The sequence below is a fragment of the Ascaphus truei genome, chromosome 2, assembly GCF_040206685.1.
Source record: "Ascaphus truei isolate aAscTru1 chromosome 2, aAscTru1.hap1, whole genome shotgun sequence".
NCBI classification, from domain to species: Eukaryota; Metazoa; Chordata; class Amphibia; order Anura; family Ascaphidae; genus Ascaphus; species Ascaphus truei.
Window position 1 is genome coordinate 330,992,713 of NC_134484.1, and position 24,304 is coordinate 331,017,016.

Consider the following 24,304-nt stretch of genomic DNA (forward strand, 5'->3'; position numbering starts at 1 on the left):
ATGATGTTGAGTGTACAGGTTCGGTCTATTCAGCAATTGTGCGGAAATAGCAAATGAGAATAATGTACCAAACATTGAGCTTAGATACTTAAATTATGAAAAAGCCTAAATTTGGTCTTCAGCACCCAATGTCATTTTACAATGGATCACAGTGGTGGACTCTCTTTTTAACTGGGTTTTAAACACCTTCAAATTGATACATTATACAATAAAATAACTGTGCTATAGCGCAAAGGGGATTCATTGTGCCACCTGGCAGATACGCTAAGAACTGCACCCAATCAAATCAGAATCCAGAAAATTCAAAGAAATCAATAACACTTAACACAGGTGTGATTGAAGTGATTGGACGCGTTAACGCTAGCGCTCGCCGAGAATAGCGAGTGAATCACGCTTGGAATACAGCAGACTTTACGAAAACAAATCCGAGAAATGTTCGAATAACAGCCACTGCATCTGTACCTTTTCAATGTGAGAAGAGAATGTGAGAGGAGTCGAGTGTGACCCCTTGGCAGCGTGCTTGGGCTACAGGGTGAATGATAGTACTTCCAACAGTTATGTGGAAGGAGGAAATAGGGCCAGGTTTGGGAGGAAGAATGAGGAGCTCTGTTTTTGCCATGTTAAGTTTTAGTCGGTGGAGGGCCATCCACGATGAGTCCAGCTCCCTGCTGGCTACTGCAGCGCCTGCTGTGGCAGACGCTGCAGGAACAAGAGCCCTCCACTCAATGGGGCCGAGTTTTTCAGGAACACCTGAAAATGGAGATGGACACGGGTGACGGAGCACTAGGCCACGCCTCAGGTGGTTCAGCGAATGAGGTCGAACCTGCCGGGTGATGTCATGGTCGTGCCCCCATCACACCCTCCTTGCCTTTCCCCCTGCAGCTCCCGCAGACTGGGGAATTCAGCTGCACACGCCACCAGTCAAGCGAGCGCGCGTGCAGCGGAGGCATTGGGGCCGCAGCCTGATATAGCAAAGAGACATTCAGAAATTTTAGTCTATACAGTAGGTGTAAGGTCAGGGGTAGAAAAGTTCATTTGTGTGTCATCAGCACAGAGGTGATATTTTAACCCAAGATATGTGATTAGGTCACCTAGAGAGAGTATGTAAATAGAAAAGAGAAGGGGTACCAGGACAGAGCCCTGAGGTACCCCCACAGAGAGATCGATAGAGGAGAAGGTGTTTGCAAAAGAGACCCTGAAAGTACGATGGGAGAGGTAAGAGGAGATCCAGGATAGAGCTTTGTTATGAATGCCAAGAGTATGGAGAATGTGAAGGAGAAGAGGGTGGTCCACAGTTTCAAATGCTGCAGAGAGGTTGAGTAATATGAGCAGTGTGTGATGACCTCTGTCATTACTTATTTTACTGAGGGCTGTTTCAGTGGAGTGAGCAGAGCGGAAGCCAGATTGTAGAGGGTCTAGGAGAGAATAGGTGTTGAGAAAATGGAGAAAGCAAGAGAATACAAGACATTGAAGGAGTTTAGAGGCAAAAGGCAGAAGGGAGACAGGTCGGTAGTTAGAAAGACAGGTAGGGTCAAGCTTGCTGTTTTTGAGTAATGGTATGACTGTTGCAAGTTTTAAGAAAAAAGGAAATGTACCAGAGTAGAGGGAGGAGTTAAAAATGTTTGTGAGTGTAGGGATTATAGTAGGAGCAAGAGGTTTTAGGATATGGAAGGGAATGGGGTTAAGAGGGCAGGTAGTAGAGGGAGAAGAGGAGACCAGCAATGACAAATCCTCCTCCATGACAGTGGATAAAGAGTAAAGGAATGCAGGAGGAGAGTTAGCAAGAGGTGTAGGATGGGGGAAGATACAGAGGGGATGGCCTGGCATATGGATTCCACCTTTTCCTTGAAATAGATAGCAAAGTCCTGAGGTGAGATGGAGGAAGAAGAACAGGCAGCAGAGAGTAGTCTGACTAGGGAGTCAAAGACAGAGAATAGTCAGCGTGGATGTTGATTAGTGAAGAAAAGTAGGTTTGTTTAGCCTGAGAGAGGGCAGAGTTGAAATAGGATAGCATAAATTTGTAGTGAATGAAGTCTTCGAGAGTGTGAGATTTCCTCCAGAGGCGTTCCTCAGAGGAACGAGTGCAGGAACGCAGCATGCGCATGTGGGAATTTAGCCAGGGTCTGGGGTTCAAAGAGCGAGAACGGCAGAGAGAAAGCGGGGCATGTAGATCAAGAGAGGAGGATAGAGCAGTGTTGTAGTTCCTGACTATTAGGAGGACAACTTAAATGGCGCACAGCCATTGGTGGTGGGGGGTACTAGTACAGTGTCATGGTCGCACTTCTCAGCTGAGCTCAGTTTTATCTCAGCTAGGCTCTCACTATCACTCCTGGTTTTAATGGGCCTTTCACTACCTGAGTAGAGAGCCTTCCTACCAGGCCCCCATCAACCACTGTAGCACAAAGAATAAGCGCAAACCCAAATCACCAAAAGTGTGTAAGATAAAAATGTCAAATACAGATAAAATAAAAATATACCACCACTAGGGAGATGCAGCTGGTATGAGGGCGTTTCCCAACACCCTTAGACAAGGTAACAAGAACACTCCCAAGCGCAAATGACTCCCCTCAGGTACATAAAAAAAGGAAAAAACACAACATAGTGCAATATTGCAAACATAAAATTAAATGCAATTTAAACTACTGAGTGCCCACTCATGTGGTAGAAGATTCATTCAGACATTTCCAGATTGCTGATGTGTAGCAGTATGATGATAGGAACTCTCCCGAACCATATAAAATGAAAGAAAATATATAGTGTAATACAATTGTAATAAAACATATATAAGAACATTGAGCCCATTGAGTCCCAAAAGGACACAAGCAATTTGATCAGTCTAGGTCCTGCAGCAGTCTCAAAATGGTCTCTGGCAGTGTCAATAGTCTGTTGCTTCAGGGTCAGTGTGTTCCTGCTTCTCAACAAACAGCCAACACAGCGGAGCAGCGGACAGCTGATCGCATTACCAGTAGGTGACGTCACTGCAGAGGGGAGTTCTCCAATCTCTTTTGCGCTTGGGAGTGTTCTTGTTACCCCATCAACCACTGAAATAACTGTGCACACTCCTGGGCTCTAAACACTACAACCACTAGAAGTACAACCCAAGCCTTGCTGGTAAATTTACTGACACTCCCCCCTGCACCCCTCCCCCCCCCCCCCCACAGCCCCCACACCCTCGCTCAACACTTTGTCAGGGCTCATGTAATAGCTGTAGTCCTGGTCCCCGGGAGTTATTCTAGTTAATTACTGTATACTCCTTTTTGTAAAACCATCAACTCCCCTGCTTCACTCAGCTGCTAAACCTGTCAACATAACATACCCACTCAATGCTTCGCTTGGCCCAGGTAATAGCTTTAGTCCTGGGCATCTTGTCGGGGACTAGTCAATTATTATTACCCTTCTTGTAAAGAGCAGGAGCCGCTACAATTCTTTGCCAAATATAATATGCATTCAGATAGCTGAATACTAGGGTGGTAAAGATGATGATCTTTCTAATATTATATGCCTCTTGGGTAAACTACAGAAGAGTAACACTGAGTAATCCCAAAAATGGTATCAGTAAATGTAGTATTAATTGTCAAAGTGTAACTTGAAAGATGTCACAAACTGTGAAATAGAGTATATCTTTCTTATCAAAATTGTATCAGTAACGTTATAAAGGATGAAACAATGGCTAAAATAAGTATGAAATTATGGTTGAGACTCTTGCACAGTCAGAGAGCAATAGAGTACACGTCACTACTGACATGTGGAGTAGTGCTCATAGAGGTTGTGACTTTCTGACTTTTACTGCCCATTGGGTGTGTTTTGCTCAATCTAATAATATTACTGTTAAACAGCAAAGGGGGGTAAAGTATGACGGATCGGGGGACTCGCGCTTCCCAGCGTGTCCTCGTCACCTCTGTTTCCACTGCCTCTAGCCCTTCCTCTTCCCTGCGTCCTCGCTCTCTCCCTCGCGGTCGTTCCTCTGCGGTGCGGTTGGCATGCCCTGACAGGTGTTCAGGCCACCTGCGCGTCCTCCGCAATGTGTGCATGCGTTCGCGATTACTGGCACCTCTGCGCGGCACCCGTGGCACCCGCGGCCCCCTGCATGCCTCTTTTCCCCCAGCCTACACATTACCTTGCTCCTCTGCCTCTCCGTCCCTCTCGCCCCTGTTGCCGAGCGCCCCCGCGGCATTGCCGCCCTCACGTTCTGTGACACGCGCGGTGCACGCGCATAATACCCTTACAGAGGGCGCCCGCACATGCTCCAGTTATCTGCCGTCTAGCTCCGCCGACCATGGCTTGCAAGCCATATCCCTTAATTATTCCCCTGTCTCCTCCCCGCTCTCTCAGACCTATCCCTGCAAACTCTTATTCAACACTCTGCTCCTCCTCTCCTATTGGTTCTTCTTCCTTTATAACCCCACTCTGTCCACTTCCTCATTGCTCTGCACAGCTTTCCTGTGACTCCTGTGTGTGCAGTGTCTATGCCTAGCTCCCTTGTTTGTTCCAGCGCTGATTCCTGTCCCTGCCCCTGTTTGGATTCCCCTGGCTTGAACTTGTACTGCTTTGGATTTGACTACTCTGCTTTCTCCTGCCCTTGAACCTTGGCTTACGGACTACACTACGCTGCTTTCTCCAACCCTTGAACATTGGCTTACGGACATCACTACGCTGCTCTCTCCAATCCTTGAACTCTGGCACACGGACATTACTATCCGATCTCTGGTACCCCGGACTCAGCAAGTATACATTAACCCTATTCTTACCATGCCCGGCAACGCATTACCACACTCCGGGCACGCCGTCACTACTGTGGGTGCGTGTTATACCCTTACCCACCTCAGTACTGGGGACTGGCCAGATCTGCGGGCATACAGTCGTTACATAAAGGCAGTCAGAGTCTGCAGCAGTGACACATTTCATAAACATGATACTGTGTGTGTTCAGAGTTTTGAAGAAAATGCCCATACAGTTTACAATGCTTTAGCAAAATTACAGCATGTGATAGTGTGGTGGCTAACCCCCAGGGAACTTGAGGTTGAGTTTGTTGTGCAGGATAATGGATCTAACATGATTGCAGCACTAAAACCACATCATACTCATTTCCTAGCTGTGTAGTAATCTACAGGCATTTGATCTATATTCAGAAAAATATGTGGTCACTTTAGCAGATTCTAAATAGCTCGTAATACCCTGTCTAGGCTGCAGGTGAAAAACAACCTGCCTCATGTCGTCATCAGCTAAAGATGTGGAGGCCGATACTCTGGAATTCAATATTATATACTGTATTATTTTGTCTACATGAGCAGCTGATGGCAGTCAATGATTATGCAATGGAGCATTCCAGGCAGCTATCTGCGGCCTAGACAGCTGATGCGGTAATGATGCTGGTATAAGCCAGATCATAAACAGCTGCGCCTGAGGCTGCGATGGAAATTAGCAGAGTGAACTGTACCAGGCAAGCTGGTATCCAGTAGTGAGGAAGGGTCCAGTAGGGAAGAGGGTGTCCAGGGTAAAGAAGCATTAAAGCTTGTACAGCTCCAGGCAAGCGGCAGGCAAGTGAGAGGTCAGATGAGCAGGGGTCATACATGCGGTGGTCCGGTGTAGAGAGAAGAGTCCAAAAATAGCAGGGGGGGTAAGTCCAGGAGAGATCCAAGATCTAGGCAATTGGCAACTAAACAACAGTAGATAAACTGTTGCAGCAGCAAGTTAACAAGGCAACAGCATGGTTTAAATAGCACTCATACCAGAAAGTGATTAGCTGAGCAGCCAGGGTTAAAATCCAGAACCGGAGTGGTCCAAAATCACTTTAATGGAGAAACCGAGCCAACCAAGGAAACCGGGAGAGGACTGGGATGGATACGCAGCCAAACATGACAATAGCCCCGATGGGAGCTGGCAATCCTCTCCACTACTTAAAGCTATGAACTCATCATGCTCAGTCCCAAGCACTCTACAGGTCACTAGGAGCTATTGATAGAGGGTTAGCTTCTACTTGTTTACTGATTGACATCTGATATCTGCATATGTTCTGTGTCTTTCACAATATTCATGTATTCACAATTATTGTTTGATATCTGGTGTCTGCTTATGTGATTTGCCCTCTATAAGACTTTTGATTTATATCATTAGCTGAGTGTGGGATTATTTGACAGTGGGGAGGGAAGGCTTGGGAAGTACCCCGGGACCCTTTGGGACCAGGGGGAATGGGCCAGATGAAGAGGTCACCCCTCGAAATATCGCCCCCCTAGTTTGCTTTCCTTTTTCCATTTTTGTGATTTTTTCCTTTTGTTTCATGTTTTTTTTCCCCTCTCCTTCTTTCCCCTCTACCCCCTTTTATTTTTACCTGCTCTATGGTGATATTTATTCTTGCATTGGCGTATTGGCTATTGTTGCTATATTTTCAGTTTATTATTAGTGTCATTAAATTATTCATATTCCCTACACTGGTATTCGCTTATATCTGCAGCTGTGAGACAGAGAGTGCTGGTACTATCTTTTGGTTTGTTATGACAATAGCCCCCCTTCTGGAAGGACTGCATTCTGGCAGAGTGGGGCACGGCCCGTGCTTGGTCAGTTGGCGAGCATGGAAGGAGTTGTCAATCAGAGGGTGGGAATGTTGGTGTCCGTCTCCCAGGAATGATTCTCAGGGTCATACTCCTTCCAATCCACCAAATACCCCAAACGCCTGTGATGGAGCCAAGAATCTAGAATGTGTTCCACCTTATACTCTCGGGTGCCTTCTATGATAACTAAGTGGCTCTTCTACAGATGAGTCAGGCTGACTCTTCAGAGCAAGGATACATGGAACACGGGGTGCACTCTGCAGTGACGTGGCAGTCCCAGATCCCCCGCCATGGTATTTAATGTCCAGACAATGGGGAATGGACCCACAAATCTGGGCTTAAGCTTCTGGTGGTAGCCTGCAATCTACAGGTGTTTAATAGATTAAATTTAAAGATCTAACGCATCCAGTATCCCAACACTTTACAACCTGTAAATATGGAGATATTACCAAATTAAGATTTAGAGGAATCGAACATATTGAAATGCCATATAGGGGTGGTAATAGATTGGAATTACTGGATAAAAAGGAACTCTTCTGGATTTTTACTCTAAATACTAGGATCCCCTATGGATTGAATACAGATTGGGATCTAAACCCATACTTAAAATGATTTGATACCTAATTAATTGTAATTGTATTATGAATTCATTAATTATCACTATATAAAAATTTATATGTATTATGAATCCATTTATTATATACAAATGTATATCTTTATGTATATATATTCTATTTGCATATTATAATCTATTTGCATTACCATCAATTTCTATGCATATATTTGATTGTATGATGATAAAATAAATTACATACTTATAAGTGCTATAGATAGACTGGGAAAACTAAACTATGTTATATCACTTACACTATAAGATACTCATCCTCAAAGCTGTATATGGTTAAGATTATGATCTGAAACATATGAATCCCATACCCATACCTTAGGAATATAACTTACATACAATTGTAAAAATATCTGTTGGTACAAGCATGTATGCTAGTTATTCATTAGGTTTGATTAAATAAGTGAATATATTGACTAAATTGTAGGTACATGCTGGTTATAAAATCTTGGATAGGGTGGGGATATGTGGATTCATATGTTTCACAACCCAATATATAAATAAATATTTCTTTTAAACTTGTAACGATCAGCGTTTTTTCATTAAAGCTTGCTTGTAATTTTTCTTTAAACTTGCTTGTGTTTTTTTAAATTGATTTTATCCGTATTATATGTTTGTATCTTTAGTTAATATATATTATGTTTCAATAGATTAATAAAGTTGTTTGAAGTTATGTTAGATTGTTAAGTTTATATTGTCAATAAAGTTTGTTGTGTTTCTTGACGCGCTGACGTCACCGCGACACCCGCCGTGAAGCGTGGTACTCGTGATGCACTCTGGCAACAGGGCGCATTGCAGGTGATATAGCTAAGCGACGGGTTAACGGGACGTTTGGCGGGAAAAGGAGACTATATTAGGTAAGGGGGAATATTAGATCATTGTACACCTTGATAAAGAGCGCACGCTCGAAACATGTCGGTGGGGGCCTGAGGGCTCTATTTTTTCTGTCAACCATGCTCTGACCATAATAAACCTTTAACCTTTAACCTTTAGGGTTAAGTGGCAGCCTTAGTGAGAATTGGGGGCGTGGTTTCACTGCTATGAAAAGTCGGAGAGCGCTCGCCCGGGACCAGAGGGAACAGCCAAAGCCATGAGAGAGCACGGGGCATCGCCGGCCCGCCGGGAACGAGAGGGGTGCCCCCACACAGTGTTAGCAGGCTGAGCGAGATGAGGAAGCCGTCTCACGGCAGCAGGGGCATTCGGAGGTGAGGAGGGTTCACGCTGTGAGCGCCGTGATCCCCGCATCCTCACAATATGCCCAATGGCAGAGCTGAGAAATAGGGGGAACTGAACCACTGTTACACAGATTTTTATCAGGCAATCTCTGTTGCGACTTAGAACTGTGAGCTACCATACTAAGTTGAGATCCTATACTGCAGAGAGATCTGATGTTTGATAGCCTTTTCTCCGCAGGTTCCGCCCGGTAGAGGTAATCTACTTCGGATCTGGATGGGGACACCTCCACCAGGACGCGATTTCGTGGCGCTTCGCTCGCCCGGGCGACCAAGTGTATGGTGCTTGCTTGCTCCTGTTCTGCCTGGGGAATCGCACGCGAAACACCTGGGGCAGTCCACTCACCCACAGTTCGCAGTCCTGGTACCCACGGTACTTGAGCGCATTGGCCCGCAGCAGGCTCAGCGGTGGTAGATCCCGCGGAGACCATAGTTATTGGCACCGTACCACTTGGGCATCCGGGCACGATAACAAAGGCACACGAGACCACAGTAGGGTCCACGGTAGTAGGTTCGAGTGCACCGAACCACTTGGCCCTCCAGACGTGTTGATAAGGGCACACGGGCATATGCCATCCATGACCGGGAAAATAAAGGAAGCCGCACAGGTAGGTGTGGTGGCTCATGAAGGAGGTACACATACCTCGGCTGATAGGCCACAAGTAGAAGGTGCCACAATGCAAGCACTGCGCCTCGAGGCCGACAGTGCCTTCGGGTAGCCGGCAGTGTGGGCAGATACACCGCAGATGAATCTGGCCATGTACATGGACCATCAGGAAGCCACCTGGAAGAAGGTAATTGGTGGCTTCCAAGTCCTCAGACTCTTGGTTGGATGCCATTGAGGTAGTTTTAGTAGCGTTGTACTGTAGTTTTTCACACTTGCTCAGCTCCAAACAGAATGAAACACTTGGAGCAGCACGGCTGACTCCTCCCAGCACAAGACAGGTGGTGATTGGCTGGTAGTTGATAGCTCCTCCCCTGGGTGGAATTCAGAAGCAGGACTGTGTTGGTGGAAGGCTGACCTGACTCAGGATGAGCCAGTCACTTTAGTGGGCGGCACCAGAGTTTGGCACGAAAGGATGTAACTTGTGGTTGCAAAAGTTTGCATTTGGCATTTGCAAACACATGCGGTTCCCTTTTCTTGGTAGGAGTGCCATTTTAGAACTTTTGCACAGGCAGCCACGCAGTGGCCGCCATTTTAGGACCCTCCATACTAGAATTTTTTATGTTAAAAAAAGTCCATAGTATAGTCCAGAATAATTTTCCTCTTGTTTTGCCCTCTCAGAAGGCCAGGAGTCTGCCAGGTACCCAATCCCCACATACACTGCAACGGATTGTCCCTTGATAGCAGAGTTTGGGGTACACGCTCCCAGGATCAGTTTCCAACTGGAAGCCCCCAAAAGCACAGTTTCTGAAGTTATGGTACCCAGGGTTATCCACAGTACACTGTAGAAGCTCTGGCCCACTGGAGAAGGTACACGCTCCCCAGGATCTTACCCTCGGGATATGCCCCAACTAGCACCATCTATGTGCCTTTCTCAGACATGGGTAACCACGCTCCCTGGTATCATGCCATCAGGGTATGCCCCATCCGCACAGTCTATGTGCTAGGTACCCAGGGGCTCCCCACAGTACGTGGTGAGGTTTACCCCTGGCCGCATGGTCTTGAGCTACAGTGAAGGGTAACCACGCTCCCCGGAAACATGCCATCAGGATATACCCCAACACAGTATTTAAGGAAGGATTCAGGCAGTCCTATCTCTCTCCGCTTGCTTCAAGGAGGAACCACCCCCATCCCCGTACAGTCTATGTGCTAGGTACCCAGGAGCTCCCCACAGTGTGTGGTGAGGTTTTCTGCTGGCTCTCTGGTACAAGAATCTTTGTATATGGGTACCCAAGGATCCCTGGTAACATCCCATCAGGAGCCCTGGCCCGCCCTCTTTTATTTCTGCATCTGCCTGCTGTTGCAACTGCTGCAAAGCCCTGAAAGGCTGTCCTGATCTCAGCAGCGCCTCCAAATGTAGCGCATGTACCCCCACCCTCTAGGAGATACTGCTTCAGCTACAGGTGTTTTATGGTGCGCATACCTGTGAGGATACAGGAGTGCTGAGTTGATCTGCGATGGGTTGGAGATCAGGACAGGCTTTTGGTTTCATCTGGGTTCGGTGCCAGCGCCTCCAGCTTCAGTGAGTATCCAGTATTCCTGGAGATAGGTCCCACTGTAGCACAGTCTCTCATACCCCTGCCCAATTACTGCAGACTCTGGCAGGTTTATATAAGGGGCTTTATTGTGCAGTCACTGCATAGATGGAATTACAGCATTGCAGATGCTGATCAGAGGTTTCCAGGCATCCGGATGGTGCATGGACCTCAGGTCATATTGAGGCCTAAGTGTCAGTCTTGCAGCCTTTGTGGCAGCAGCTATTCCCCAGCCCCCTAGGGGCTGGAGTGGGCACGCTCATCCCCGATGGGAGAGAATCACCACCCTTCCTCCTGTCTCCAACTCCAGACTGGACTGCCCCACTAACTTTTAGTACTTCCCCCTGATATCAAGAAGAGGAGGGCATAGTGTCTGTACCACCATTGGCTACACACACACCATGTCACCTCCTCCTGTCAATCAGAGGATAGCAGAAGGGGGGTCAATAGCCCTAGATCATCCTGTCACAGCCTGCAATACCTATCAGGGCTTGAGTGACTAGAGGCAGAGAAGCACCAGGACCAGCCATGTTACATGTATTTATATATTCTGTCTGCACTCTATCCCTTGTCTCATTTGCTGCATAGGGCTCTATATGATAATCATAGAGGGTAATTATTCCTACTGCCTGACTTTGGCATTGTGAGACATTTGTAGTCTTCACAGTTATAGAGCTGCCATCAATCACTTTGGTCATTCTTGTACTAAGCACCTCATAGAGCAGCTGTATAGACAGCGTGATTATATGCTCTTACAATTGAAGGGGTTTATTTAAGGCAGCATATTTGTTTAACAACTGGGTGTTTATATAGTCCACCCAAAAAGACCAGGATACAGTGGTTTTCAGTCTCTCCCATTTCCCTCAATATATTTGTGGGGATTAACTTTTGTTATCTTGTACATTTGGATACGGAGCTTAGAACTGTATTGCAGTCCATAGCCCTTTATATATATGATAGAGGAATGGTGCTCAAAAATACCAGGACCCATATCCTTATATTAAAGGGAGTAGAGCAAGCACTGGGTAATTATTAATGAATAATGAAAGCACTAAACCTATAATGGGGCTCTAAAACACCCTGAAGGTAGGGGTACATGTACGGAGACACTTCCCCCTCCTCATTGGGTTGGCCCCAGGTAAATGTACTCACGAGACCCCCAGTAGCTCTCTCCAAAGCGTGCAGCTGTATCAGGTCAGGAGAATCCAAATGCAGTGTGTGCAGCGCACAGCAGAGTAATGAAGGAGAGCAGGTCTGGCAAAAAAAACACTCTTTAATGGGAAGCCATAAAATAGAGGGTTGCAGCCCTTCTACACGTTTCGTGCAGATTGTGCACTTTATCAAGAAGTCACAATCTGCACGAAACGCGTAGAAGGGCTGCAACCCTCTATTTTATGGCTTCCCATTAAAGAGTGATTTTTTTGCCAGACCTGCTCTCCTTCATTACTCTGCTGTGCGCTGCACACACACTGGATAGCCCTTATATATACTTACCAGATCCCAGTACCTACCATAGTACTGAATATTGGATTTATCCGCATAGTTGTTCGATTTTAATACCTATTATTTGAACTATTTTTGTAAATAAAATTTATTCATTTAATATCATATTTCATCCAGTAGGGTGGCGGAGTGCCCATAACTGGGTTTACTTTTCTTGTTTAGTTGTTCTCCTCACTTAACCCATGCAGGAAAACTGCCACCAGCAACTCATCAGACCAATTCACCTTAGATGTACATTGCTTAAAATGGGTTACATACGTGAGCAAATCTTGGTTCCCTTGATGTAAGGTTGACGTTTCTACATCCTTGGTTTGCGTAGCATACCATCTTTCAATCATTTGTCTAATTTATGGCATGAAGTGCTGATCGTTTTGGGGTGATCCCAATCCAACGACAAAGTCGCCTAGGCTAGTGCATTAGGCCGCGGTCTCTGTCTGCACTGTAGCCAGCGTGCCCGTGGGGTGGCGGCACGTGTACAGCGTTTCACTGCGATCTGTGGCAGATGCAGTAGATTGCGACAGGGGTGTTTGGAGGGTGCACTGTAGAAAGTACTGTGGCGACAAAGATCACTTTCACCTGATCCGTAGGGAAATTCGCTGGCTTCATCAGGAACTGCATCCACAACTGCGTGTGCAAGGCACAGAATTGTTTGATGTCTCCAAAAAAATTGTTCTGGGAGTGATGGGTTATACCCCACATTCTGAGCCAGTAGCAAATGATCCAACGTACCACCAGCAGCATTGTTCCTGAGTAGAGACGGTGAATTTACCAGTCCACCATTAGGGGGTTTGTACCATAGGCTGGGCACGTATTGAGTCTAGATCTGCCTCATGGGTATCTACTCGAGCAAAAAGTCTAGTTTTGTCTTGCTTAATGGTAGCCTTCTCCGTTCGAATTGCTGTCACCTTGGGTTTTAATTCGGCCTTGGCAATCTATTCCAAAAAATTCAGGATCCATCTGTTTGTGTGTGAAAATTGCTGTGATAAACTGTAACAACACAAACAGCAGAGCACACAGGAACAGATGGAAACCCACCACAGTTAGCCAGGAGCAACCCCACCTCCACTGATTGCACACAAGGGGGTAGCGAGCTGCACCCTGAGGCCACAATGGAAATTAGATGTTTGAACTGTACCAGGGAAGCAGGTATCCAGTAACGAGGAAGGGTCCAGTAGTGAAGAAACACTAAAGCTAGTACAGCTCCAGGAAAGCAATTGGGAGGTCAGATAAGCCGGGGTCACACCCGGGGAGGTCTGGTAGGGAGAAAGGGGTCCAAATGTACTAGGGAGGCAAGTCCAGCAGAGAACCAAGATCAGACAGGCAGCAACAAAACAACAGTAGATAAACTGTTGCAGCAGCAGCAGCAGCAGAAGCAGCAGCAAGGTAATTAGCTGAGCAGCCAGTGGTAAAACCGGAACCGGAATGATCCAAAAGCACTAATGGAGAAACTGACTCAGCTAGGTAAACCCAGCGAGTACCGGGATGGACATACAGCCAGGACATTACAGTAATAGGTACACAAAGGGCAGCATCAGTGGTGATACATTCCACAGAGAAACAGAGAACACAGTGGTCATCATCCTTCAGAGCTATACGACTTTGTTCCTCTCAGGCCTCAAGTCAAGTGGCTTTTTGCGGAATAAATAGTGATGGCTGTAGTGGTAGTGGGGTTGGCAGAAACAACAGAACTCATCAAGGAGGCTCATCACTATGGGAAATTCTCCGTCACTATGGCATGGTCCGCACTAGCACAGAAGCAGCCACCTCTAATGCAACTAGTGCAAGGATGGCGATGAAGAGGCTGACTTGTACGCCCGCAAGTGTGTTGTCATAGATAGTGTTTAGTGAAGCTAGTGCAATCATAAGCGACTAAACTGTCCCATGGTAGGTAGAAAGGTTCAATTTTATTAAGAATCAACATCTGATTCCTGAGATATATGAGGTCCTGGCCCCCAGCATTCAAGATTACACCACCAGTGCCACCACTACCCCTACCATAGCACTTAAAGACTATTCAACAATAGCTATCTGTCAATCTCCTGTATCAGTGCCCATTGCAGAGATGTTAATTAGCACAACTAGCAGTAGTGGCACCGGCCAGACAGTCCCTCCAGCACACCCTCCATTGCCAAAACATGCAAATATGGCATCATATTTAAATCTTCTAGTGGGCCAAACCAAGCCAGGACCCAAACTGCTATGGCCGCCACACAACAACAACCCCCATAACATCTAGAGATGCAGCGGCCGTTATTGAAACATCACGCGGTGTATACCTCGGAATACCCATGTCATGGCGTGGGATTTCTTCCAACCGTCCCGCGGCGTAGGTGAGTGCAGAAAATGGCATTTTAGTGTTCTGGCTTTTAAACACCTGAAATTGACACAGTAGCCCCCATAGCACAGTACTGTACACATTACATTTCATTCATTTCATTGCATTTACAGCCGCGGCCTCGTTTATTCTCCAACATCTCCGAATTTTTGGGGGATTTTTTCCAAATGCCACGCACTTCACCGCACTTCACCACGTTCATGCCGCATTCATACCGCATTCATGTTGCATTCATACCCGCGGTTGATGTGTTTATTGATAATGGTTCTTATTTAATTGGTTGCAATTCTTTGCGTATCCGCCATATGGCAGATATTCATGAATTGTAATGCGCATGCGCTTCAGTAATGTGTCGACTTGCAGGTGTTTAAAAGAATACCACAGTGGTCCATTGTAAATTGGCCTTGGGACTGAAGAAGTTACAATAATGTATCAATTTATGCTTTTCATATTAAAAAATACAAGCACAGTGTCTGGTCTTGTTTTATTGTCCTGAGAGTCCTGAGAGTCCCGACATGAGTGCACAACTGCAGTCCATGTTCCAAAAACCCGACAGAACGTACGCTTATTTAACATGGGCCGTGATTAATGCAACAGATAAGATGGCCACAGTTGGTCAAATTTATCAGTATTTTATCGAAAACTACGACTTTTACAAATTTTCACCAGATGCTCATGTGTGGAAGCGTGCAATAAGGAAAAAATTATGTATCGATCCATGTTTTTTCATATTGATCCTGATGTTATTGGAGGGTATTGGTGTGTATCACCGGATTTTTCCCGTATCTATGATCATGGAGACTTCAAAAGGCGGAAGGTCATGTTAAAACCAACTAAGACACGTCAGTCGCAGGCAAGCAATGCGCCAGCACCAGCACCGGCTCCCAATAACAGTCCGACCGTCAGTGAAAACCTGGTGACCGACAACCCTTGCTGTCTGTTCCCGCCCGGATACCTACAGCCTGAGCCGGATTTCGCGTACAGATTCCAGCAAGCTTGCATGTACCAAAGTGATTTCCACTCTCATCAGCTGACTACAGGTGTAGTAGTCCCGCTGTCACCTGTCAACTACGTGTATAATCAAGAATACGGGACTGGCAGTGGTTCGGCGCCAGCTGATTGGCAAAGTCTATGGTGAGTAATGTTGCCGTATTTTATTCTGTTTTTGAAATATCAATATCAATGCACAGTCAAGCGATTCTCCTGTAAGCAATATCATTGGCTGAGCAGCTTCTACAGTAGATACTGAACAATTGGTGTAAAGCTAGGCGCATGCGCATTGGAACCTTCTTGAAACGCATATGCGTGTCATCACATCGACATGCACATGTGAACAGGAGACGCCCCCCTGAGAAAATTATTGGTGGGACTGACTGTGGGAACTTCTTTAGGGAACTGACTGACCATTACAGTAAAACTTTTACTTTTGTTTTTCCTCAGAAAAGAAAACTTTGTCATCTCATGCGGAAAACGGCAAATGGAGGGATTTCGATGGATAATATCGCTTCGTGTAACAATGCCTGCACATTGCTGAATCTGATCAAAAAAACACGTACCGGAGTCTACAGTTTAATGGCCGTTGTTATTGATTAAGATAGAATACTGTAACTGAGAGCTTCATAGAAAACCTGAAACAGTATGCTGTTGTTTTCAGACCATATACAATACTTTTTTTTATATATACAGTACTGTAAAAATAAAAAGCATGCATTAATTCTACATGTTTTCCAGTACATATGTGTATTCTATAACTGTACAGCATGTATTGTTTTAATACTCTTGTGATGTACTGTACAGTGCTGAACATGCCTACAGTATACAGTACAGTACTGTACAGTATCCCTGGACAGTACTGTACAGTATGTTCTAGAAACACTGTATTTTGTTACATTATAAAAGGAGACAATGGAACAATTTAAAACAAATCAACATTTTCTTTTATTGGTGGAGTAAGTACAAAAACATTTATTTACAAATACAATTTAAAAACATTTTAAGTGTACAGCAATTCAAAACATTAACAGGTGTATGGTTTACGGCAAGTGAAAACATTTATGTACAGAAAGTCAAAACATTTACAGTAGGATGGTGTACAGAACAGTCAGTCAGGCCTGCACAACTCCAGTCCTCGAGGGCCGCAAACAGGCCCAGTTTTAAGGATAACTTTGAAAAACGGGCCTGTTTGTGGCCCTCGGGGACTGGAATTGTGCAGGTCTTGTGTACAGTAAGTAAAAACATTTCTTTATTAATACAAGTTAAAACAAGCAACATCTCCTTTATTAAAGTACAGAATGTCAAAACATGTACAGCACAACAGTATGGTGTTATTAAAAAAAATTCTTTATTCATAAAATTTAAAAAACGCAACATCTCCTTTATTAAAGTACAGAAAGTCAAAACATTTACAAAAAATAAACAACACGCAAATTCGATCCCCACCAGATTGTCCTTCCAGGGCCGATGCCTTGTATGGCGCAAAATGCCATTAATGGAGTCTCGAACGATTTTCATTAAAGGATCTGAAATTAAAAAATAGCGCCACAATTCCTCCACAATAATCCTTCTTAAATTTTTAGGAAGTGCCCTTTTTTCGCGATTTCCTTTGTAGTTGACATTTTTGGCCCAACCGCAGTACACCAAGTAGGACACGTGGTGCTTAAAAATTAACATGCCATACTTCTGGGGTAAACCAGCACTCATCACCCTATACTTCTCCCTGAGTGCCGGTGGCAGCTCGCGCAGGATGATGTCGGGCACCGTATCGATGCAAGCGTATGTAGGTTGGGTTCTGGGAGCGGGTGTGCTTCTGGGAGCGGGTGTGCTTGTGACGGCGGACGAGGGTAGGTTGCCTGGAAGGAAGCTTTCCTCCTGTCTTGGTCGCCGTGTTGTCTCCTGGCGTGGTCTTGACGGGGTTGTCATGTTATCCTCCTCCTCAACGGCATACATGTACACAAATTCTTCTGGTGGAGGGGGTGCGCTTGGTGTTGGAAGGCGGTCGAAGGTCCCATTCATCACATCCATGCCACCCTCCTGCTCCGGCTCCAGCATCGGGGATACAGGGGCATGAACACCGATCAAATTATGTATCCCCGCTATGTCAGTCTCTATCTTCTCCATCCGTCGATCCATCTTCTCCATCCGTTGATTCATCTTCTCCATCCATTGATCCATATTTAGCATGGTCTCTATAAGCAGATCTATCTTTACCAGCATAGTAGAGTTCCTGGGGATATCCACACTTAACCCATTCAGTCTAATGAGCTGGTTCTTGTGCATGGCTTGCTGTGGACATCTGAGTGGATGGGTGCTACGGAGGATGAGATGGGGGTTCCCTGGAGAGAAGCGACAGCATCGTCGAAGAAGAATGGAGAAAGCGACCTGTGGATTTCCGGGCGAGAAGCGGCAGAGTCGTCTAAGCGTAATGGAGAAAGTGACCCGTGGATTTTAGTGACACCAGAGGCAGCGGTGTCGAAGAGCAGTGGAGAAGATGGGCTGTGGGTTTCCGGTAGAGCAGCGGCAGTGTCGTGGACGAGTAGTGGAGAAGATGGGCTGTAGATTTCTGGGAGAGCAGCGGCAGAGACGTCGAAGCGTAATCGAGGAAGTGGCCTGCGGGTTCGATGGGTTGGCTGCCATTTGTTTTGCCTGGAGTGTACATCACCGAATTTCTTCTTGACATAATAAGGCTTACGTGTATTAAAACCCTTAGCCTTTGGGGTGAGCAGAAGGTTTTCTTTATTAGCCTTAGCCTGTCGCTTTGGCCTTGGCTTAGAAACGGCTGCCGCCTTTCGCTTTTTCTGTGTGATAGGCACGGCAGAGGCGAGTGGCTTCCTGAGTCCGTAGAATCGGGGTTGATCCATGGAAGCAGATGGCACAATGCAGTATCTGGACAAGGGCAAGTTCAGATAAAGATCATCGAGTGGTGGGTTATGCAAAGTATGTAGCCTTTTATGCATGGCTACGAGGTACAGGTGTTGAAAGTGGGCGTACTCTAATGTGAGTCATTAACGTATAAATACATCATCTATTTTGTGGATTCACTGCACATTGAATACACATCGACTAAACATTGAATATACATTCTTGTGTTTGTATTTCTTTCTACTCGCAGCAATGCCTGATAAAAAGATTTCAAAGGATCTCAGCATGAGAATTAAGGAGATGTACACGAGCGGACAACGAATTGCAGATATCCAACGCTGGTTAGCTGCTTCTGGCCTCGTTGTGTCATCAACCACCGTGTGCTATCATGCACATGGAAAAAACAAACAACGCACGAGGACACCAACGGTAACTAACGCGTAAGTATATTTATATAACTATATAATACAGTATATCTATTATTGTTTATATTGCTGCATATTAACAGAACTATATATTGTGTAGATCTATCTAATTTTATAGTTATTTCAGTATACAGTTATTTCGGATGGTAGTATGGTATAGTACTGTACTGTAGTATGGTAAGTACAGGCACACCAAGTACAGTACTGTATGATACAGGTAAGTATGGCACAGATTTTTTCTTTCCTGAGAGAGCAGCACTAGCCATCTGGTTATAAAGTATTTAACAGTAGTCACAGTATACAGTAGTTCTAGTATAGACTAGTTTGACAGTACTAACTGCATACTGTAGTCCAATATGGAGTAGCTATACAGTACACAATGCCATAATATGCACCTAACTGCTCAATTTTTTTCTTTCCTGAGAGAGCAGCACTAGCCATCTGGTTGCAAAGTATTCAACAGTAGTTCCAGTATACAGTAGTTCCAGTATACACTAGTTTGACAGTACTGTACTATACAGTACACAATGCCATAATACAGTATGCACATAACTGCACTATTTTTTTCTTGTCTTTTCAGAAAAAAAAGATGGACTGGGGGAGAGGGGGGGTATCATGTGTAAAGTTTGTGAACTGTGTGTACAGTTAAGTGTATCTAAACTACAGTCATGATTTACACAAAACCTCCCCTCTCTCAATGAACTACTGTACTGTACACAGAATGAGGAAGAAGATAAAGACGGAAACATTTATATTATTATATATATTATTATATATTACCCTATTTCCTCAATTCTAAGACGCACCTTTTTTTCGATTTTCACATGTCTGAAATAAGGGTGCGTCTTAGAATCGATGTCAGCTGAGGACGAAGTGTGCGGCAGCAGGAGAGGTCCCACGTGTGCAGATGGTTGAAGATGGACAGCGGACGGGAGTGCGTGGCAGGACAGGTCCCAAGTCTGCAGGTGAATGAAGATAAGAAGACAGCGGGCGTGCAGAGGCGGCTAATAGATCATAATAGCAGGAGAAGAGCGGCGTAGGGGAACGGCTTATGAGGTGCACACTGTAACACCGGAAGTTGACCGGTGTCTGACTTCCGGTTACAGTGTGCACCTCCCAAGCTGTTCCCCATGCCACTCTGCTCCTGCTCAGCTCTCCTGCTATTATGATCTCCTGCCGCCGCACCCCACCGCCCGCCCGCTGTCTTCTTAACTTCATTCACCTGAAGACTTTGGACCTGTCCTGCTACCGCACACCCACCCGCTGTCCATCTTCAACCATCTGCTGACGTGGGACCTCTCCTGCCGCTGCCGCCTTCATCCTCCGCTGACATTGGACCTCTCCTTAAACATGGTAAGTGAAAAAGTAATTTTCCTCGATTGTAAGGGCCAAATCGATGGTGCGTCTTACAATCGAAGGCGTCTTACAATCGAGGAAATACGGTATTAATTAATATTATTATCAATGTGCATTATTCATGATTATCCACCGGCCCTCAATTTTCAACTGACAGAAGAACTGAATAAAGACTGCAGTTTGTATTATTCATGATTATTTGTATATTTGTATTTTTTGTTCCTGATAAAATAAAATAAATATTTCTTTACATTCATGCTAATCATAATCATTGACCCCTCCCCCCCCCTAATCCAAAGAAAAAGAAACAATGACAAAAAGTGGTAACTTACTGCACCAAAAACATGAATCAGATTATGGTTTTTTTAACTCTCAATTTCACAGTGCTGTGCAAATCAGATTTACATATCAAATTCAAGAAGAGATTATCACAAGCGTTAACGTAAACAAAGCCTCAAAGGGTTGGGGTGGTGGATGGGTGAGTCATGCACAGTAATCATCAGCTAGCTCCCTTCCCAAAGACGATTACAGAGAGGTGACTCAAAGCCAACAATAGGAAAATTAATGAATGGTTTTGAGGATTACACGTAGGCTCAGAGAGGTGATGCTCGGCTAGGGACGATTAAAAGCACAATGACAAGCTTTAGAAACGGAATGGTTCTGGATAGGTGTCTGTCGATAAGAGGTTCAAATCCTTGAGCGAGCCTTGTGTGTGTGCATGGGGGAGGGGGTACAGGGTTCAGCTGCATGAAGGATTAGTTGTACTGTAATTCAAAGAAATTACATATTTTCAAAAGGCAGGTCAACATAATAATTTGATCCCTACACCCCCAAATACATAAAAGCACACAAATCAACCATGTGCAGTCAAATGCACAGTGTGGCAGTCAAAAGCTACAGCACAGATTGAATATCGTAATATCAAGATGGTTTAGGCAGGCTTGTGGAGAAAATAAAAATAAAAAATGAGGAGAAAAAAATATATATATTTTTTTTGGTCACTCACTCTTGAACTTCGCATGCAAGCAGTGGCGAAGTTATAGATGCATGCGCAGTAATCATCAGCTATCAAGCAGGAATGTGATTGAAACCAGAAAGACACACATTCAAAGGAATGGTGTGGGAGAGGTGTACTGTACTGTAGATAAGATAAGAAGTTGAAATACTGCAGTACAGTAAATTAGCCTGTGTGTGTGCGGGGGCGAGCAAGGGGAGAGCGTTGTATATGCCGAAATGTGATACTGTTACAGTACACGCCTATGCGTTTCAACAATTTTCAAATGAGACATACAGCGCTGCATATGCATGTATAAATATGCAAATTTACAATTACTGTGCGCGCACACGCAGACTGTGTACTGACGTACTGTAGGTTGAACTGCTAAAGTATTAGACTTTGAAGACAACAGCTCGTGAACGCCCTCCTGAGTTTTTAGACGGTATTGCAGTATTGCAGACAGCGCTAATAAAATGCTAATATTACGAGCGCTAAAATACCGCAATATATTCCGGAAAAAAAACATACTGCATACAAACACATACACACCAGATATATGTTCTACATATACAGTACACACCAAATAACGGTGCCATACATACATACAAACCAGATATACAGTACACACTTACCAGGTACATGCACCATACACACACACATACACACACACACCAGATACATGCACAATGCACACATAAACGTAATCAAATGCATGCACCATGCACACACATAACTGATAAATTCATCATGCACCAAGCATACAAATACACATCACCCCTGTAAGCTCAAACCCCAAACCCAACACACGTATAATTATGTTAAAAAGGAGTGCTCATGGGTTTGTGACAATGTATAAACAAAAGACAGAAAGCCCCAATGTGACATCAAACATGACAAATCATATAGTTAAATACTTGCAAGATACTGTACACACTCAAACATACTGTATCAGATACATGCAATATACACACATATACAAATATCAAATACATACACCACAGACATATATAAATATATGCAAACTGTAATGCAATTTGAAATATTACATAATAATTTAAAATAAAGGTAATTAACACAGCCTTGAACTTGAAAAGCATGATTAATCTACGATACAATTTTAAATCGAAAACGTTTGTAAACATGATTACTTTTCAACCTACTGTAAATCATATATTTATTTATCTTTGGGGGTGAGTTGCTTTTTTTGTTCTTACAGAAAAATGAGAACAAAAAATGTTGACAAAAAAAATCAAGAAGGATTGAGGAGGGTAGGATCAGTAAAAGCAACACTGCAGAATAGCACAAACAGCAGGCCATGTAGGAACCAGACCAAACACATACTGTAGAATGAGGATTTGCATGTAAAAGATGAGGATAATTGTAAGAGATTGTGTAACATCCAACACCATCATTTCTGAAAAGTTAATTAAGGTGTACAATGCCACAATCCCAAACTTAAAAATGACCCAGATGCAACCAGTGTCAGTAGCTAGTATTCATTTGTGTCACGATGACTGCACATAATAGAATTTTAAAATGATTGTTTACACAAACTAACCCAAGCGAAATAAAATCTTCGTCGGATTTACAAACATTCTCAAAGATTTTTCATGGGTAATCCTAAAGCCGAAAATTTGCAAATGTTTACAAACAAATTATTTGCGAATCAAACCCGGACACACTGACCTATCTAGTAGCAGTCTTGTGTCATACAGTAAGACACCTTCCATCACTGAAAGACATCTTATAGACCATTGAATTAGTTATATGGACTGTAAGTTGTCATCCAGCAGTCAAAGGTGTCTTATGACAAAAGACTGCATAGTAAATAATCCTTTATCTTTTCATATTCTACAGTCAACAAAACCAGTTTGAAATAAGATCCAGCTGTTATGTGTTCTTCCCTGCTACCTTTGTCCCTGACTTTGACTATTTGATTTGCTAAAACTTTATGCTTGGTGCATTGCTCTATATACAATCGATTTTGTTATGTAATTACCACATTTATATTCCTACCCTCTTTCTCTTTCAGATTATTTCCATAATATAGACCATCATGGACACACCTAACAACACAATGTGTTTTACATTCGGCAGTGTTGCAGACAGCATCTTGATTACAATCTACACTGCAGTGCTCATTGGGGGATTAATTGGAATAACCTTAATGTGCTTTTTTTTGTGCAGAACAAACACACGCACTATAACCACCACAGTAGTCATCAACCTGGTTGCGGTCCACAGCATCTTTCTCCTCACCGTCCCTTTCCGCATTGCTTTCTATATCCAAAAGAAGTGGCATTTCGGCTTGAACTTTTGCAAGTTGGTGAGCGCCATGATACACATCCACATGTACCTTTCCTTTGTATTTTACGTGACCACGCTGAGCATCAGGTACCTCAGCTTCTTCAAACATAAGGACAAGATTGAGTTCTACAGGAAGCTCCATGCAGTGGTGGCCAGTGGGGCTGTGTGGACAGTCGTGCTTGTTGTTATTATGCCGCCGTTCTTTTTGCGGTACGGCAAGAACAGTCGATCCGAAAATGGCTCGTGTTTTCATTTCCAAGGGGAATTTGAAAACATTAATGTGAAAGCATTGAACTACGTTAGTATTACAACTGTACTTGTAGTGGTTTGCTTTCTTCTGGCCTTGCAGATCTTTATCATTGTGAAGGTTGTGAAAAAACTGCAAGGCTCTGCATTTGCTCATCAAGAATTCTGGGCTCAGCTCAAAAGTTTGTTCTTTATTTTGATCATGATTGTGTGTTTTGTTCCTTACCACATGTTCAGAATCTACTACATACAGCATACACACCGCTACAATTATTACAATGAAATCTTCTTGAGTGTAACTGCATTCAGCTGCTTTGATCTCCTGTCATTTGTGCTGTATACCTGTTGCCAGAAAGGATAGTAGGACATGTGCGTTTAAATGTCAATGGCTTTCTTTGGATTTGAAAGAAATAACGCACAATAATAATAAAATGACAGGAAGAATTTACTTCTTTACCCTATTCCATTAAATAACCATATACCATAAAACACTGTATTCTGTAGATTTTGCTCTTTTTTGTATTAAGGAAGAAGAGATGTGGGAAAAAAACGATATGAAGTTGAAACAAATGAAATACAACAAAAAATGGAGGTACCATTTTTTTTAGTATGCTGCAGATGTAATGGTGACACAGTCAAAACAGGCAATTGCAGATATTAAAAAAAAATTCAA

At 44.1% G+C, this 24,304-nt stretch overlaps 1 protein-coding gene across 2 annotated transcripts in view; it reads left to right on the forward strand.

Annotated features, from left to right (window-relative positions):
* Positions 1 to 24,101, forward strand: part of GPR141 (G protein-coupled receptor 141) — a 75,225-nt gene extending 51,124 nt beyond the window's left edge. Inside the window, exons 1-2 of one of the 2 annotated variants that reach the window (XM_075589096.1) lie at positions 4,478 to 4,725; positions 23,111 to 24,101. In XM_075589096.1, the coding sequence (XP_075445211.1) occupies positions 23,135 to 23,992 (858 nt within the window). In that variant the 5' untranslated portion in view covers positions 4,478 to 4,725; positions 23,111 to 23,134 and the 3' untranslated portion in view covers positions 23,993 to 24,101. Of the gene's footprint in view, positions 1 to 4,477; positions 4,726 to 23,110 lie in introns of those variants that run through there. The other variant, XM_075589095.1, reaches the window with a different exon arrangement.
* Positions 24,102 to 24,304: the final 203 nt, after the last annotated feature.